The 16,250-nt window shown below is 46.8% G+C and overlaps 1 protein-coding gene across 6 annotated transcripts in view; it reads left to right on the top strand.

Annotated features, from left to right (window-relative positions):
- Window positions 1–16,250, top strand: part of LOC149327703 (ubiquitin carboxyl-terminal hydrolase 8-like) — a 269,416-nt gene that overhangs the window by 25,317 nt on the left and 227,849 nt on the right. For 3 of the 6 annotated variants that reach the window (XR_016285926.1, XM_089562390.1, XM_089562388.1), the window contains exons 2-3: window positions 5,993–6,121; window positions 8,386–8,530. Coding sequence is in view for 4 of the 6 variants with exons in the window: in XM_089562390.1 (XP_089418516.1) it covers window positions 5,993–6,121; window positions 8,386–8,530 (274 nt within the window). In the remaining 2 variants the exon portion in view is untranslated. Of the gene's footprint in view, window positions 1–231; window positions 448–5,992; window positions 6,122–8,385; window positions 8,531–16,250 lie in introns of those variants that run through there. The other 3 variants (XM_089562391.1, XM_089562392.1, XM_089562393.1) reach the window with 3 other exon arrangements.

Here is a 16,250-nt window from a genome sequence, read left to right as displayed (position 1 = left end):
AGCATTAACAAGTTTGTTTAAGTCACGGTCGCCTACTTTTTCACCGACCAGTTTTTTCGTAGAACATAAGTTCTTCACAATCATTTCCTTGCTATTATTTCTAAAATTACTTTCAAAACTATTTTTGAAAATATCAATTTTTTTATAGCGTGCCGGAATAAATTTTAATACATTTTTTTTCTTCTTCAGATTTTGATCTGTCTACGCATGAAGCCAATATGCAGCCAAGATGTGTCATGTAGTCATACAGTGTCGAGTAGTACGTAGTGAGTGCCCTACCTATGAGGTTGGGAATGGATTTTGGCGAGTTGTTCCTGTGGCTGCGTTTTTTTTTTATCCACGCGTCATTGGCTTTACTTGGGCCTTACCATTAGTGCTGACAGTCTGGCGTAATGCTGATTAGCGCTTGTCAAGCCTTCGTCGCGCGGACTTGACGCAGTTGAAAAGGTAGGCCGCATCTCGCGATTGCCTGCTGCAGTGGTCGCGAAAGCATGTGAGCGATGGCCGTTGCAAGCTGCGGTAAAAAAGTGTCTGGATTGGGAAGTTTATTAAAAATACTTCTCTCATGTTGCGGGCACAGCTTTCTCGATATATAAGCTCGGTACTGTGCGATCACCGTGCGCAACACCGCTGGTTTGTTCCTCCAGCGGTGGCGGTGGCATTGGGCACTTGGCCAATATGAGTCGGGAAGTTCACATCGTCTGCCGGACAAAAAAAACTGTAGCAAAACCGTGATCTGAGCTAGTTGGTACACAACTTCGCCAGCGCTGCGACGAGGAACAAAGACAGAGAAGGAAGGACAAGCGCTACTGTTACTGAACGGGGAACCTGGCAACATGCTGTTTCTAGTTTTTTGCAAAGCAGTTTATGTTCACTTTCTGTAGAAGACCCCTTCCTTGTATTTAATTCCGTGGCGGTTGTGCAATATTTGAAACTCAGTAATCCTGGTGGGTGGTGTGATATGTTTAGTATTAATGTGCAGGATTTATTCTACTCATTGCCACATGATTGGCTCCTCCAGGGTGTTAAGGAATATATAGTAGAGGATAATGATGAGGAAGCGTTCATTTCAAAGTACGGTGTCTCTGTGGGCTCGTTTTTGGAGCTAGTGTCAGTTTATCTCAAATCCACATGTGTTGAATGAGAAGGCAGGCTATATGTTCAAAAAACAGGGCTGTGCATTGGCTCGAAAGTGACACCAGTTCTTAGTAACATCTTTCTCTCCTATGCGGACTGGTGCATTAAAGATAGCCTAGACAAACATGTAAAGCAAATCTTCAGATATGTAGACGATTATCTCGTTTTTGTTTAATCCCTTGACTTCAAGGCACAGGTGGATGACATTTTAATGACTTTTGAAAACTTGGGGTTTGGTCTGAAATTTACTTTTGAATTACCGGAAGAAAATCAACTGCAATTCTTGGATATTAGATTGGAAAAAAAGGTGAATCATGTTTGTTGGTCCTTCCTTTGCTAAGTTATCATTCAAAAATAGTAAAATGCCTGTCTTTGTTCCTCGCCACAGTGATGGTAAAGTTGTGAAGCGGACAAGAAACATGTGTCCGCAAGACAGATTTCCCTTTGGCAGGGGCTTATTATTTTTATTTATTTTTAGGTAGCCCCAGCCTAGTGTGTGTTATCCTAGGAACCTTCCACCATTTTTCTCCTGTCGGGCCTGGGATATAGTGGAACATTCTTACAAGCTTTTTTTGCCTCCTCAGGTCTCCCCTTTGTATTCCCTGTCGACCAATGGTGCGGCCACCCTTTGCTGATTTCTGTGGCCCAGTTTTGTTTGCTGGCCACTCTAAGCACCCAAGTCTTGGGGAAGTTGGGCGTTCCCATCCTTCAGGCAGGGAGAAGTGCACTGAACTGTTTCTCATTCTGTTCCGCAGCCTGGACGCACATGTGAGCTTCTTCTGGGACAGGAACCTTTCTTTTCTGATTTCACCCTTGCTGTCTCAGTAGACTGCTGCGGAGGGCTTTGTTTTCATTTTGACCAGCATTTAAATGTTTCCTTTGCGTTCAGTTCGTTATTCTTGCCGCCCTCGCTTGAGCGTCCTTTGTCCGCGCTTTTTGGCGCCTGTGCCATCGTGGGCTCTGGTGGTGTAGATGGGGTCAGAACCAGCATCACTCTCCTTTCCCCTCTGTCTGTGCGTCCAGTCCCTGCGTGCAATGCATGCTTTGGTTGGGAACAGGACTGGTGCTTTGTCAGGCCTTAAGGGGTGGGGACTGGTCTTTGAGACCAAAAAACGATTTTCAGAAGATGACATTTCTGGAATCTACAGCTATTATTCGCCAACTGTGCCAATTTTTCCGTTCAAGAAATCAACACTTTGGCCACTATATTGAGTTGAGATAATCGTGTGGGCTGAATTTGTGCAGGAGCAGATAATTTAATGGCATGAAAATTTTGGACATCTGGCTGTCTTAGTATTTCTGTATCGCAACGTCTAGGACAGACAGAGATGTCATATTGCTTGCTAAGGGAAGCAGAAGGCGCAGTGTGTGCAATAATCGAAGCAGATTTGTTCAATTACACTTCAAAAATTTACAATTTAGCAAAGTTTATGAAATGCATTACATTCACGCCTTGAATATTGATATCCAAGTGCTAATGAGAGTAAAATGGAAAAATGGTTTTGATTATTGCACTCTCTACTCACCATACTATGTAGCCATGGATTGAAAATGTATTTTTATTGAGCAGTTTTTTTTTGCACCGTGGTGCTGATGAATGGCTAAATAAAATTAGTTGTCTTTGCAACCGACTAGTTTATGAGAAAGGTAATTTCATTGTTGAAATCAGTATAAAAATCTGAGCAAGGTGGTTCAGTTTCATTAGGATTGGATTAAAAATAAAGAAAATAGGTCTAAGACCAGTGTCCCCCCTTAAGAAGGAAAAACACCATGGAAACGAGAACGATGGCAGCACGTTGCACTGTCGTGTCCCGTATCATCCGGTGTTTCTGCAGCCTTTTTCCTTCTGAAGTGCCAGCCTGCCCAGGTCTCAGCACAGTGCCTTGTTGTCAGCAGGTTGGATTTCTTTTATGCATCAAGTTCAGACAAACATCCATTAACAATATATATCAATACTAATAGTGCCTCATTTGTACAAAAACCTATTCCAGCCCACTCAAGCTTGGCTAGATTAGGCAACCCATGAAAAAAAAAGTGTAAGCAAATAAAAGGGAAGCCAATTGCAATTGTACTTTCTTCCTTTGTACTCTTCAAAACAGCGACATGGTAAAGTCTCTCGCCAAGTGGATTCTTAGACCAGGCAATTCAAGTTTGCTAAGAAACCTTCAAATATTGGAACATATGAGCCTACACATCATTATTATTACTTTTTTATTGTTATTTATTGATACCCTTAGGGTGGGAACATTACAGAGGAGAGTGGGTTAATACAACAATATTGATAAACGCAGTGAAAATTTCACAAAACAAGTAACAAATAACGAGAATGTCTGGAATACAAGGGTAGCGGTGTTAAGTGTGTGGGCATACAACAGGATGAATGATTACAAACTAAGAGACAGTTTCTAATTGTAATGTCGCATGTCAGAGTGCACAGAGAGCAGCAAAAATACAAATGAAAGAAACTAGGAAGGTGGTGGTCCGTTATACTGTACAAAACTTGCTGGTAACTATATACTGCGTATGGCTGACTGAAATAATGAAGGTTGGGTGATCATTGCAACAGAGGAGGGAAGGCGATTCCAGTCTACTGATGTGCGGGGAAGGAATGAATCGGAAAATGTTTTAGTATTGCATATAAATGCGCCAACTTTGTGGTCTAAACGTGATGACACATATGAAGGTGGAATCAGTAATTCATCATGCAGGATGTCGTGGTGAAAGATCTTATGAAACAGAGATAGCCGTGCGAGATTACGTCGGGATGCCAGTGGTAAGAGGTTTAGGTTAGATTTCATTGTAGATATGCTGGATGTGTGATTATAGTTAGAGAGCTGCATTGTTTTGAATCATTCGATCTGGTTAATCAAGATTTTAATACCTGGGTCCCAAATTGACAATCCATACTTGAGTTCTAGAAGAGGGCAAATACGGGCTGGTTGGTACATGTTTTACGAATTGGAAAAACAGCGCAATGAAAGAAGACACAAGAGAAGTCAGCGCTGGTGTTTTGTCCTTCTCTTGTGTCGTCTTTCATTGCGCTGTTTTTCGGATTTGTAAAACATACTTGAGTTGTGAGCGAACAAGTGTTTTATAGAAGCGAAGCGTAGTGTCAGTGGGCGCTGCATGAAAGTGTCGTTTTTAGTATCCTAGCATGCTTTGCGGATGATGAATTCGACATATTGATTGCTGTTACCAGGGGTTGTTGGTGCTTTTTGACGTGCTTAAAGGAATGCGGGCACCAATTTTTATTCCAAGTTTTCTTCTTTCAAGTGATGCGTCAGACCTTGCAGTGCATGGATACCAACATGGCATTTGCTTGCGACCGCTAAATAATTTAAATGTTTGGGTTTAAATGTTTGGAGAAGTAGTTGTTGCTTATGTCGTCAGTAGTGTTTGTGCATTGGAAGCATATCAGCCTTGATATTTAGCGCCGTCCGTGTTGACATTTTGTGAACTATTTGATTTAATGTGGTTTGTTTATAAGGTCGCACGAAAACGCAAATTGTTAGTCCATGCCCTGAAACATTAGCCCGAACTGAACAAGAGGAAGAAATGGGCCTGGGCAGGGCATGCAATGCGAAGGCAAGATAACCGCTGGTCCTTATAAGGGTAACGGAGTGGATCCCAAGAGAAGGCAAACGTAGCGGGGGGCGGCACATAGTCGGGTGGGCAGATGAGATTAAGAATTTCGCGGGGATATACAGGGTGGCCGCAACTGGCAAAGAAGGACAGGGTTAGTTGGAGAGACATGGGAGGGGCCCTGCAGTGGGCGTAGTCAGGCTGAGGACGGTGATGGCTTCTCATAGCCTCTATGGGATGGTAAAACCAAACATGCAGTTGGGGCCCATCACTGCAGTGGATGTGTTTTCAGGGGTGAGGCTGACAGCCCCTGTGCATACTGTTCGGATTGATGGGGGATTTTATATGCTGTTTAAAGACTGCATTGGCTTAGTTCATCGTAACGTACGCAAAAAATGGCAGTCCGCATGTCGTGAAAGCAGCCTTAGGTGACTGGAGGTCCTGCGCCCACCAGGTACGGTTCAGAGAAGGGGTTTATCCTGCAGGGCACACCTCACCACAGTGTGAATGATGGCCAGATGAGCAAGCAGTAAACCGTGTCTTGTTTTCATGCAGAAAACTCGAAACACTGAGGAAGGATCATTTTACACAATGACCACTCTGTCCAACTTTTGCTGGTGCATAGCCGGTTTACTACCGCAAGCAGACACCTCAGCCGCTCCCTCATGGTTGAGAAGAAGGCTGAGGGCCCCGACATCCTTGCCCAGCCAAAGAGGGGTGCAAAGGTTACCCGACATGTTTTAAAAGCTTTTACTAGTGGCCGTTTTTAAAATGTATTTCCTTTGGCATCACCCAGTAGTAAAACTTATGTTTTAGGCCCTCTACTCCACCAATCACTTTTCCCATTTTTATATAATTGTGCAGAAAACTTTTCTGTACCTTGTGCTTGACGCATGACGGCCTTAGCTGCCAATGTGCCATTGAGCACAACACTGTGAAAAAGGTACTGATTTGCTGACATAACTTTCGACAAGACTGAGTGAAATGAAATATAATCTAAGCTCTCTTAAGTCATGATGGGGAGGGCATTCGAGGACCCTGCAGAAATTTCTTTCCTAATCATCCGAGACGATGGGAATTTCTGTGTGCAACGTTGACATGCTCCTTGGAAAGAAGTGGACAGTGCAATGTGGCAAACCTAGAATGAAACCAGGACAGTGTGTTGCACCTGTGCGCTGCCTCTAAGTTAGGGCAACGCGACTGCTGCTGCATCTGCTTTTTCCGTGGCCAGCAGTGTTCTGGCGGGGGTCAGTGAGCGGGGCTTTTTCCCCAGGTTGATGAAGATGCCATCCGCTGCCAGGAGTCTCCACCTGGCCGGCTCCTTTGAGGAGCTGATGAAGCGTGTGGACGCGGACACCCGAAGCCTCAGGGACAAGTACTTCAAAGGGGCACACCTCAGGATGTGAGTGTGGCTGTTTTAAGCTCAGTGTGATGGTGTAGCTATGGCTGACAACCAAGCGTAGTTTGAACAGAAACGTGCAGACCTGAGAGTAATTAGTGCGAGCCACGTGCACAGAACTGTGGTCACAGTGAGATGGCAGCCCGGTGGGTTTTGCCAGTGTGTTGTACAGGCTAGCTGGGCCTCCTGAACTTCCTCTGTCTGCATGGGCCACCCTATGCGCTCAAGGATGAAGGTTCACCTATAAGCATGGGTGTAGCAGCGAAATGGCTACAAGTTTGCATTGTTTACTGCAAAAGTCCCCCGCCCACCCACCTCTCGGGGCGGAATATCTAATTTACTAGAAGACCCTCTGTTCGTCGCTAAGTCCAGCGTAATTTCAACAAGGTCACTGCCGAAATTCAGGCCTGTGTTTGACTGGACAGGTGTCCCTGGGTACGCTGTTCCCTGCTCGGGCGAGTTCCAGTGTCATCCGATCTATTATTTCTATTATGTTGTTTCCTTTCTGGGAGTCATGGGTACAACCCTATGCTGTGCGTTCAAGTCTCCTATTATGATTACATGGTTCTTCTTTGCCAGCCCTATGGTACTTTTAGCCAGGGATTCCAAGTCCGCTTTGTGGTCCTTGGGGGGCTATATACATTCTGAATAAATGTACTCTGGCCGTCCTTTTTCTTAGGAATAGTTTTGACCAGTACGTGTTCTATCCTGTCCTCTTCTGTCTCATCCCATATCAGTGTTGTGTTTTTGCTGGCAATTATGGCGGCTCTCTTGAATTTTTCGTTAACGATCAAATCGTAGCCCATTACTTTTGGGTGACCATTGGTCTCCTGTGGGGCGATTATATCTGGTTTGTCTGTCATGTTGCCGGTGTGTATATTGAAGTTGGCTTTTCCCCTGAATCCCCGGCAATTCCATTGCCACACCCTTAGTTGTTGCAATTTAGAGCACTGCTAGGCTAACCTCGTTGTATAAGGTTCTAGCATTAAACGTTGTTAGGTTCATTTTCCAATGGCAGCCTGTCTGGAACCAGAGATTCTTGGCACCCTTTAGCTGCATCACAGGCCTGACGGCTGCTCTCTTCAGTTGCTCCGCAGCTGCTGCTGATCGACTGAGGGCCATGCGTTGATTGGTTTGTTGACACAAGGTTGTGGGCAAGCACTATACCAGTTGCGTTAACACATTTTGGCAGGCTAGTTGGTTAAGCATCTTAAATAAACAGCACGAACGAAGACAAGCACAAAAGACAAGAAAACCAACTAGCCCGCCAAAACGTGTTAACGCAACCAGCGCTGTATCGTCTGTTTTCTTGTCTTCTGTGCTTGTCCTCGTTCGCGCTGTTTATTCAAGACACTATACCAGGGTTAATTGGTTTGTTCATAGAAGGTTGTGTGGCCTAGTACTACACCAGGGTGGCCAAATTCTGGTGAGGAAGTGCGTTGTCAGTTCTGGTCACCGAGATCAGGCCACACCCCAGTCCTGGTTGTGCAGTTCCATCGACACGCGGATTTTTTTTTTTTTAACCAAGTGGAGAATTGCTTGGCACCGGGATTCGAACCCCGGTCCTCTTGCACGTGAGGCACATGTTCTACTTCTACCCCATCACTGAGGACAGGGTTGAGTGGAGAGACATGGGAGAGGCCCTGCAGTGGGAGTAGTCAGGCTGATGATGATGATGACTACGCCAGGGTGGCCAAATCCTGTTCTGGGGAGGGAGTTCATTGTCAGTCCTGGTCACCGAGATCAAGCCGCGGGTTCGATCCCAGCCGCGGCGGTTGAATTTCTTTGGAGGAGAAATTCTGGAGGCCCGTGTGCTGTGCGATGTCAGTGCCCGTTAAAGAACCCCAGGTGGTCGAAATTTCCGGAGCCCTCCACTACGGCGTCTCTCGTAGCCTGAGTCGCTTTGGGACATTAAGCCCTAATAAACCAAACCAAACCAAGCTGCACCCCTGGCCTGGTTATGCAATTTCATCAACGTGGATTTTTTTTTTTCCAATCCCGGTGGAGAATTGCATGGCACCGGGATTCGAACCCCGGTCGTGTTGCACGCGAGGCGGATGCTCTGCCTCTACGCCATCGCTGCTCTGAAGTAGGAAGATCCGTCTGGCCCGCACCTCTGTGCTCTGCCCTTTGCTCCATCTTCTGGTTTACTCTAGCTTTCCTTTTTGGGAGAAATGTCACAATGCCGAGGTATGGCCTCCTCACCCTGCGTTCGGGTGCCATTGGAGGGGCGTTTTCCGTCTAACCACTGGGGGGCCACTTCGCAGGCTGTGCACCAGCGCCAGGAAGGTTCTGGAGACGGCGGACCTGGACAAGAACACCGGGGATGAGGAACGGTCCTTCCTGCTCTACATGCGCTACTTCAGCATGGTGGAATTCATTCGCAAGCACAAGGACTACCCCAGGACAAAGGTGGGCAGCTCCTCCATCTTTCGGTGCAGGGGCATTAGTTGGACACAGAAGACTCACCGTTGGTGGTGGGACAGGCCCAACACAATCAAAGGCTTTTGGAAAATGCACTGTGACCAGTACTATTAGTACCTGCATCATCGACTGCAGTGGAATAGAATATGATCGGAATAGGATGCGTCTGAATGCTGTGAGGCGACTGCACCCACGGTTGGGGCCATTTAGGCATTGCACAACATCTCTTCCTGGATACAGTCTCGAAAGTCCGGTCATTGTTTGGACAAATACAAAGAGCGGTATAAAAGGATGTCGTAGCATTGAAAATCACGGTCTAAGCTGTGAGGTGCTCTCTGTTCGGGCTCTCTGGCCGTAATTTTCACAGAGTGTGAACTACTTTTTGGCCGCGGATTTAGTAGAAGCGATTCGCCCTACCAACCGCGTATCATACCACCACGTGTACTTTTTGCTTCTCGAAGTCTCAACCAGTCGCTGGACAAAAATGTGGCAACAGGTAAAACGAAATCCAGGAGGTGCCAGTCACGGCACTTAAGATTTGTCGCTATGAAATATGCTTGTGTTCGCTTTGGTTGAGTGGCGAACCATTTTTTGGGCACGTACTTAGCCTGCGCGCACAGGCACGCTAGCTTTGGCAGCGTTGCCTGCTATGTATGAAATGGAGTATAGAAGTGGCAAGATTGTGGGAGGCTGTGCAGCGTGTGTCGAGGTGAGGCAGGCCTGTTCTCCATTGTCTTTGCTGCAGTGTCAGCAGGCTTGCCTGTTCGGCAGGAGGTTTCGACTGTAGTCGCGATGCTGGTCACTCTCTTCTCTTATCGCACGCTCGCCCTGGTGACGAAAGTAGAGGTTTTGACAGAATTAGAAAAGGGAGGCACCGGCAAGCAAGGTGTTTATGGGATCCAGCCAAACACGCTTTCCAATTGTGTGAAGAAAAAGTGCTCAATACTGGATGCTTTTGAGCACGACCAGTCAAGATGTCTCGGAATGCAGTTGGAGAAGGCGCTGCTGGTGTGGACGGACAGGAGAGCAGCAGCAGACTCCCTCTGAGCGGTGCTGTGATTGCATTGAAAGCCCCATCGCCTGCAGCAATGTTGGGGATCAGTGGCTTTGTTTCCTACGATGGATGGCTGACACAGATCACCAAGACCTGGTTTTCATTAAGGCGTGAATTTAGTCCTGTTGGTCATCCATGAAAACAGCCAGCGCAAGAAATGGCACAAAAGAAGGGCACACCACGAGCGCTGCTAACAACAAGGCTGTATCAACATGTGGAGAAAAGGCGTCCTTTAAAGGAGATAAAGCGTGAGGTCTTTGTTCCTTGTATGCAGGGCCATTGTGGCTCCTGAACGCCCAAAGAGATCGCCGAAATCGTAGTATTTAATATTTTAAACTTTTCCAGAAATGCCCGTTTCGAGCCGATGGTGTTGCAACGCAGCGGCCATTTTCGGCAGCGGAAATGAGGGGGAATCGAGATTGGGCGCTGCCTCTCTGGTTGGTTGGGCGTCCAGTGTGCATATTGTCCCTTTACACTCACGGTATGGATCCAAAATATTATGTCTCAGAGTACTCAAAGCTTTTTGCATGCCACAAAAACTAGAAAGAAGCAGTGACAGCGAACGAAACTTAATATGAATAACGATAGGGGCGACACTTTCTGTTCCGCTTCAAACCTTCGTGGGGGCGAGCGCTGTTCAAACCACACCAAGGAGGCAGCGAAAAAAAAAAAGCCAGTCGACGAACCTTGCCCAAAAATGTGAAGAGAAAGGCTGTACAGGAGAAGGGAGACGAGTTTGGGGGGACAGACAGCCTTGCAGACCCTACCAACAAAGAAATGGCAGGGAGCTTCCCTTGCCCCTACCCTGTCTACGCGCCGCATACACGGGGGGGGGTGAGACACCGTCAAAACACGCGGCCATGGGCTGCCCCGACAAAGCAACAATTGCATGCAACCTTCCTCTGCGTGAGCGCTAGGCGTGGTTCTGATTGGCGGTGCCCAATATAAACACCGGTTGAGTGAAATGGGTGAGCAAAACGCATTTTCATCTCATGTTTTCGTTTCGATTTTTCAAAGTGCAATAACTTTCGTTTGCTTGCTCCAACTTCAATAATTCCTTTTGCTCTGGTCTCAGGGACGCATGATAAATCGATTCAATGGTATCTTTTGGTACCGAGGAAAACATGGCAGTGCCCCTTTAAGCCAGGAAAAACGTGTGACATGGAAGGAAGAAAAGCTTCGTGAATGCAGTTAAAACTCAATTTAACAAAGTTGAGGGGAGCCGTGAATTATTTCGTTAAATTGGGAACTTCGTTAAATTGAGTCCGGCACTCCTTCGACACATAATTCAGTACATTCGATTATATGGTATGGCGGCATCCAGAAAGCTACCGCAGCATCATATTTGTGAAGCGTAAATGCTCCCAAAATGAAACTGCGGACTGCGGAAACGACCGGCGCCGCTAGCGCGTATGAAAAGAAACAACAAAAATTCTTACTCAACAAGAAAGACCCGAGGGGACTACAAATTTATTTTCCGAAAAAGAAGTCGGTGATCTTTGCCTGCGTGCGCTTTGTGAGCAACGGCCGCACCGATTTCTCGTAGGTCTGAAGTGCGTCCAGCGCGTCTTCCGTCCCCTCGTGTGCACCGGCAAAATGTCGCAGCGGATCGAGAGCATCCATCACCTGACCTGGTGTCGGCACGGGAGCTTCGGCACCTGCAGGGTCGTCATCAGCGTCTTCAGCCACCACTCCCTCCACGCTTCCTACAAGCCGCAACATATCGGCATCAGTCAAAACTTCCGCTGTGACTGCGTTTGCGTCGGCGTTCGCGTAGTCTGAGAAACTTATGCCTGTGGGCACTCCATCCACTGAGCGAAGGTGTTCCCAGGCATCTTCATCCTCGTGCACGGCGCTCGCGCAGTCCGGACCAGCTTCGGCAGTTTCACGGCCTAGTGTACCGAAACCGGCAGTCCTGAAGCAGTTGACAATTATCGACGGCCTCAATGCTCTCCAAGCCGCCGCCACCATCTCAACCGCCATAAAAATATCTATTTTCGTCTCGCACTTCAGCTGCAGGTTGAGGAGAACTCTGTCGACGACTCGACGCTTGTATGCGCACTTCACGCTATTAATTATCCCTTGATCCAAGGGCTGAACCACAGACATTGCGTTTCGGGGGAAGCAGCGGAGCTCCACGCTGGTCAGCTCGACCTCTGCAACGTAGTGGGCCGTGCAGTTATCCAGCAACAGGCACACTTTCCTTTTCTGGCGACACATGTCGCTGTCAAATTCCTTCATCCATGTAGCGAAAATGGCACGCAACATCCAAGCTTGATTAACGCGGAAAATTGGGCGTGTTGGTACATGACTTGAATAAATAAATAGCAGCGCAAGGAGACAAGGACAAGAAGAGACAACAAGGACGGCGCTGAACTTCCAACTTTGAACTTTGAATCCAAGCCTTTGAATTGGCAACATACTTCACAGGAAGCTTTTTGGTGCCTTTAAAACATCGCGGCCTCGCACTCTTTCCGATGACAAGTGGGTCTCGTTTGTCGGTGCCGTCCACATTGACGAACAGCAAAAGAGTCAGCCTTTGTTTGCTGTGTTTGCCGCCGTGGCACGCCTGCCCCTTCAGGGCGAGTGTTTTTTTAGGCAGCATTTGGTAGAATAGACCGCTCTCGTCGGCCTTGCAGACGTCGCTGGGGGAATATTTTCCCAGAATGTCAGGCACGTTTTCAGACTGCCAGTCGCCGACTACAGCCATGCTTATGCTGCTCGCTTCACCGCTGAGCACTTTCCGAACGATGCCGTGTCGTTCTTTGAAGCGCGACAGCCAGCCGGGACTTGCCTTGAACTCGTTGTCACCCAGCAAGCATGCGAAAGAGCGAGCTTCTTGTTGGAGCAGGTCTCCACTCACGGGAATATTCTTCGCCCGCAAATCCATAAACCAGGCGAAGAGGGCCTCTTCCATTTTGCTTTGAGGAGTAGTCTTCAGCGTTTTTTTGCGCGAGAGATTCCCCGATGAAGTGGCGCGGAGGGTGTTATCTTTCCCTTTCAATACTGTGGAGAGAGTACTCGCTGGAATGCCATGTGCTGCAGCCACGTCACATTTCTTCTGTCCACTTGTCACAGCACGAATTATGTCCGCTTTCTCGTCCAGGGTAAGCCTTTTTCGTTTCTTGCAGGGCTCCATCTGCTAGTCAGGAGGGTTAGCGGCGCGCTTGCTCGCATACACCACGTCCGCGTTCACGATAGCAAGGCTAGACTGATGGAGGCCTAACAAGCTGAGCTGGACAAAGACGTGCGTTCAAAGGCACGGGGAAATATCCGCACAAGAGCGAACACAGAGCACAACACACAAACACACACACCAAAAAAAACCACTCGAACTGCAACAGCGCCATCTATGAAATGTGGCACGAAACTTTTTTACTCCTGGCGCCATCTCGTGAGCTCGACTCAACATTAAAACTCGTTTTGCGCCGCACAGTTTGAAAAAAGCGGCGGGCCGAAGATGCTCCGCGCTGTTACCGCTGGCTCGCAATCAATAAATTTTGGGGTGCTGTCTACAAAATAGACCAAAAATTAACACTTTTTCACCTTTATTTCTCGAAAAAAGGTTCGTTAAATCGGGACAGGTCACGGAATCGGTTTCGTTATTTTGGGTTAGTCAAAGCATTGAACCCTATGGGCGTCTGAGGGGGAATTAGGATACCTTCGTTAAATTGGGATTTTCGTTAAATCAAGTTTTGACTGTACTCAAATGAACACAGACCGGGAGACGTCTTCAGCGCAGATGACTTTTCTCTCGGCTGCTGCGAGACAAGACCCCAGCTTTCAGTGTTGGTGAGTGGGGCCAAATGCAGCGTTGGTCGCAGCGTTGATGTCACCTGCTTGTGATGGGGGAAGCCACCGAGCCAGGGTGTTTCAGCAGACACTTCCTGTGGATTATGCATCGAACAAGAAGGCATGGATGACGTCCGACATTTTCAACAGTCGGATAAGCAAACTAGAGGGCAGGTTTGCTTCCTCGAGCCCTCAAGGTGCTGTTCCTTGTGGACCAATGCAGGGCACACATGCCAGCCTTGAATGCTAGATGCCAGGCATCTGTTTTGCATGATTTTGTTCACAGCGCAACAAGAACGGGAAAGAGTAACACAAACAGGCGCTGTCTATCAACTAAACTATCAACCGCCCTGTGTCGTCTTCTTTCTCTGTCCCGTGTCCGCTGCGGTGTCTAGCTCCTTCATGTCTCACCAACTGGCCTACACATCTACCCTCCTAAGTCTATCAACTAGTTTTTATTGAAGAACAGAAGGGGTATATATAGAAACACTTATCAAGCACACAGAAGTTTTCTGGAAGGCACTCCCACATGCCTTCCAGAAAACTTCTGTGTGCTTTATAGGTGTTTCTATATAGTATACCCCTTCTGTTCTTCAATACAAACTAGTTGATAGACAGCGCCTGTTTGTGTTACTCTTTCCCGTTCTTGTTGCGCTGTGAACAAAATCATGAATACTTATTAACTTGCCCAAATTTCTGCCTTGCTGAATCTGTTTTGCAGCCGATGGAATGGGGTATCACCAAGAGCGCAGCATCTCCTTGAGCGCATTATTTTTTGTATAGACAACTCCTCAGAAGTGTAGCGGGAGGTGGGCGGATGAGATTAACAAGTTAGTGGGGATACGGTGGCCGCAAAGGACAGTGTTAAGTGGGGACGAGGGTCTTAAAGCTGACCTTTTTATTTGTGGCTAGAATCTCGTGAATAATGTTGCACACAGATGCGTCTCTCTCTCCCGATTCCAAATAGGTAATCATAATTGAGCTGGTGGTCTTAGATCTTACAAAGACTAGAATGTAGTTGGGTGATTTGTTACGCAGCTTTAGTGGACTTTCTCGCTGCATTTTGTTGCTTTTATTTGCATGAATTGATAGCCAGAGAGTTCCCATACCCGATAACATTCTTACTTTTTCTTTTTAGGCCACGTATAAATAGCAATTTACAATTAGCTCAATGAGTTGCAGTGTCAAATACTGTGACCTTTTACTCTTGACACAGTATATCTCACGATGACATCTGTTTAGAGAAAAACGAAGAATGTAATTGGGTATGGGAACTCTCTGGCTATCAGTTCATGTAAATAAGAGCAGCAAAATGCATTGAGAAAGTTCACTAAAGCTGCGTAAAAAATTACACAATTACATTCTAGGCTTTGTAAGATCTAAGACCACCAGCTCAGTTATGATTACCTATTCGGAATCGGAAGAGAAAAACGCATTGGTATGCAAAATGTCATGAGACTCTGGCCATAAATAAAAAAGTTAGTTTTAAGACCCTTGTCCCCCCCTTAATTGGAGAGACATGGGAGAGGCCTGCAGTGCGGGTAATCAGGCTGATGATGATGAACTCCTCAAAAAAACGAGGTGTCATTTGTGTTCTACTGCAAGCATGGGATGGTGTCAAGCAAGACACCATTGCGTGGTGACCACTGCAGAAGATGCCTCTGCTGGCTCACTGGGGGAGCCTTGCAGCACCAATTGTGGCAAAGCTGTCGTACGCTCTGAAAATTGCGTTGCACATGCAGCGCGCTGATGCTGGAGACTGACGAACCAGGCGACACTGAAGACAAGCCGGTGCAGCCGAACAAGGGCACATCTACAGCCTGCACAGCCTGCTTTTCAGCAGCACAATGCCACAAATGACCGACTGTATTTCTTAAGAAACTTGACAAGACGCTTTTTTTTTATGCTTCTGAGCTTATTGCGATCCCCGTGAACTTCGTATTAATGGGAGTCGACTATATATATATATATATGTTTCTCTAGAATGACGCAGGTGCTTTCCGAGTGATCTGGTTCCGGGTCCATGATTTTGGCATCCCAATAGTCGCTCACGTATGGGGATGGTTGCTTTCGAATCTGCGTGAGATGTAGCACCAGACAGCTAGTCATAAAGCCGTCACACGGGAGTTGAACCATTACCAACAGATGCAAGGGTGCTTACCTAAGTGGCCTGGTCATGTATCGCAAGCTTGAACTGTAACTTGAACTTGAAATTTATTTCTCATCACCATGAGTGGAGACTGGCACCAAGTACCTGTCGAAAGGTCAAACAGTTTCGACAGCTGCGATAACAGAAGGAAGTACATATTGAATGGCAAAAGTACAGAATTTACATAGGCACACACATGTTGCACTTGTATATACTAATACTCATTACACAGCCACCATGCACACATAGCACAGCTGCACTCTACATGTTCATTTTGGGAACGGATATGCGTACATGCAAACAAACAGAAAAGGAACAGAATGACAGTGATCAAGAAAAGGAAACAACATCGGCCAGTAGCAGTGCGGTAAGCTCTTTTCAGAAACTACCCAATGAAGCGGTGAAATCTACCAGTTCCTCAACCTTGTTTAATATTTCAATTGGCTTATGTAAGAATGTTTGCTTTCCACAATTTGTTCTTGTTTTCAGCATGAGCCTTATGTTTCCGCGTAGAAGGTGCCGAGATCTATCGGGATTGCATGTTTTAGAGAACAATTTCTGTTTGCGTACTGTATGCAGAAGCTTCTTATAATTAATTTTATTGGCGCGAAGAAGTGAATAACGCTGGAATAATGGAGCTGTTGCAAGATCTGCGTAATGGCCATGGTAATTGCTGTATGTAAGAAGAATCTGCTCAAGACGAACTGGCGGGC

Source organism: Amblyomma mixtum, chromosome 10 (assembly GCF_055824585.1).
Source record: "Amblyomma mixtum isolate Tamu chromosome 10, ASM5582458v1, whole genome shotgun sequence".
Lineage (NCBI taxonomy): Eukaryota > Metazoa > Arthropoda > Arachnida > Ixodida > Ixodidae > Amblyomma > Amblyomma mixtum.
The sequence above is the reverse complement of the archived record's forward strand: the minus strand, read 5'-3'. Positions and strand labels throughout refer to the sequence as shown.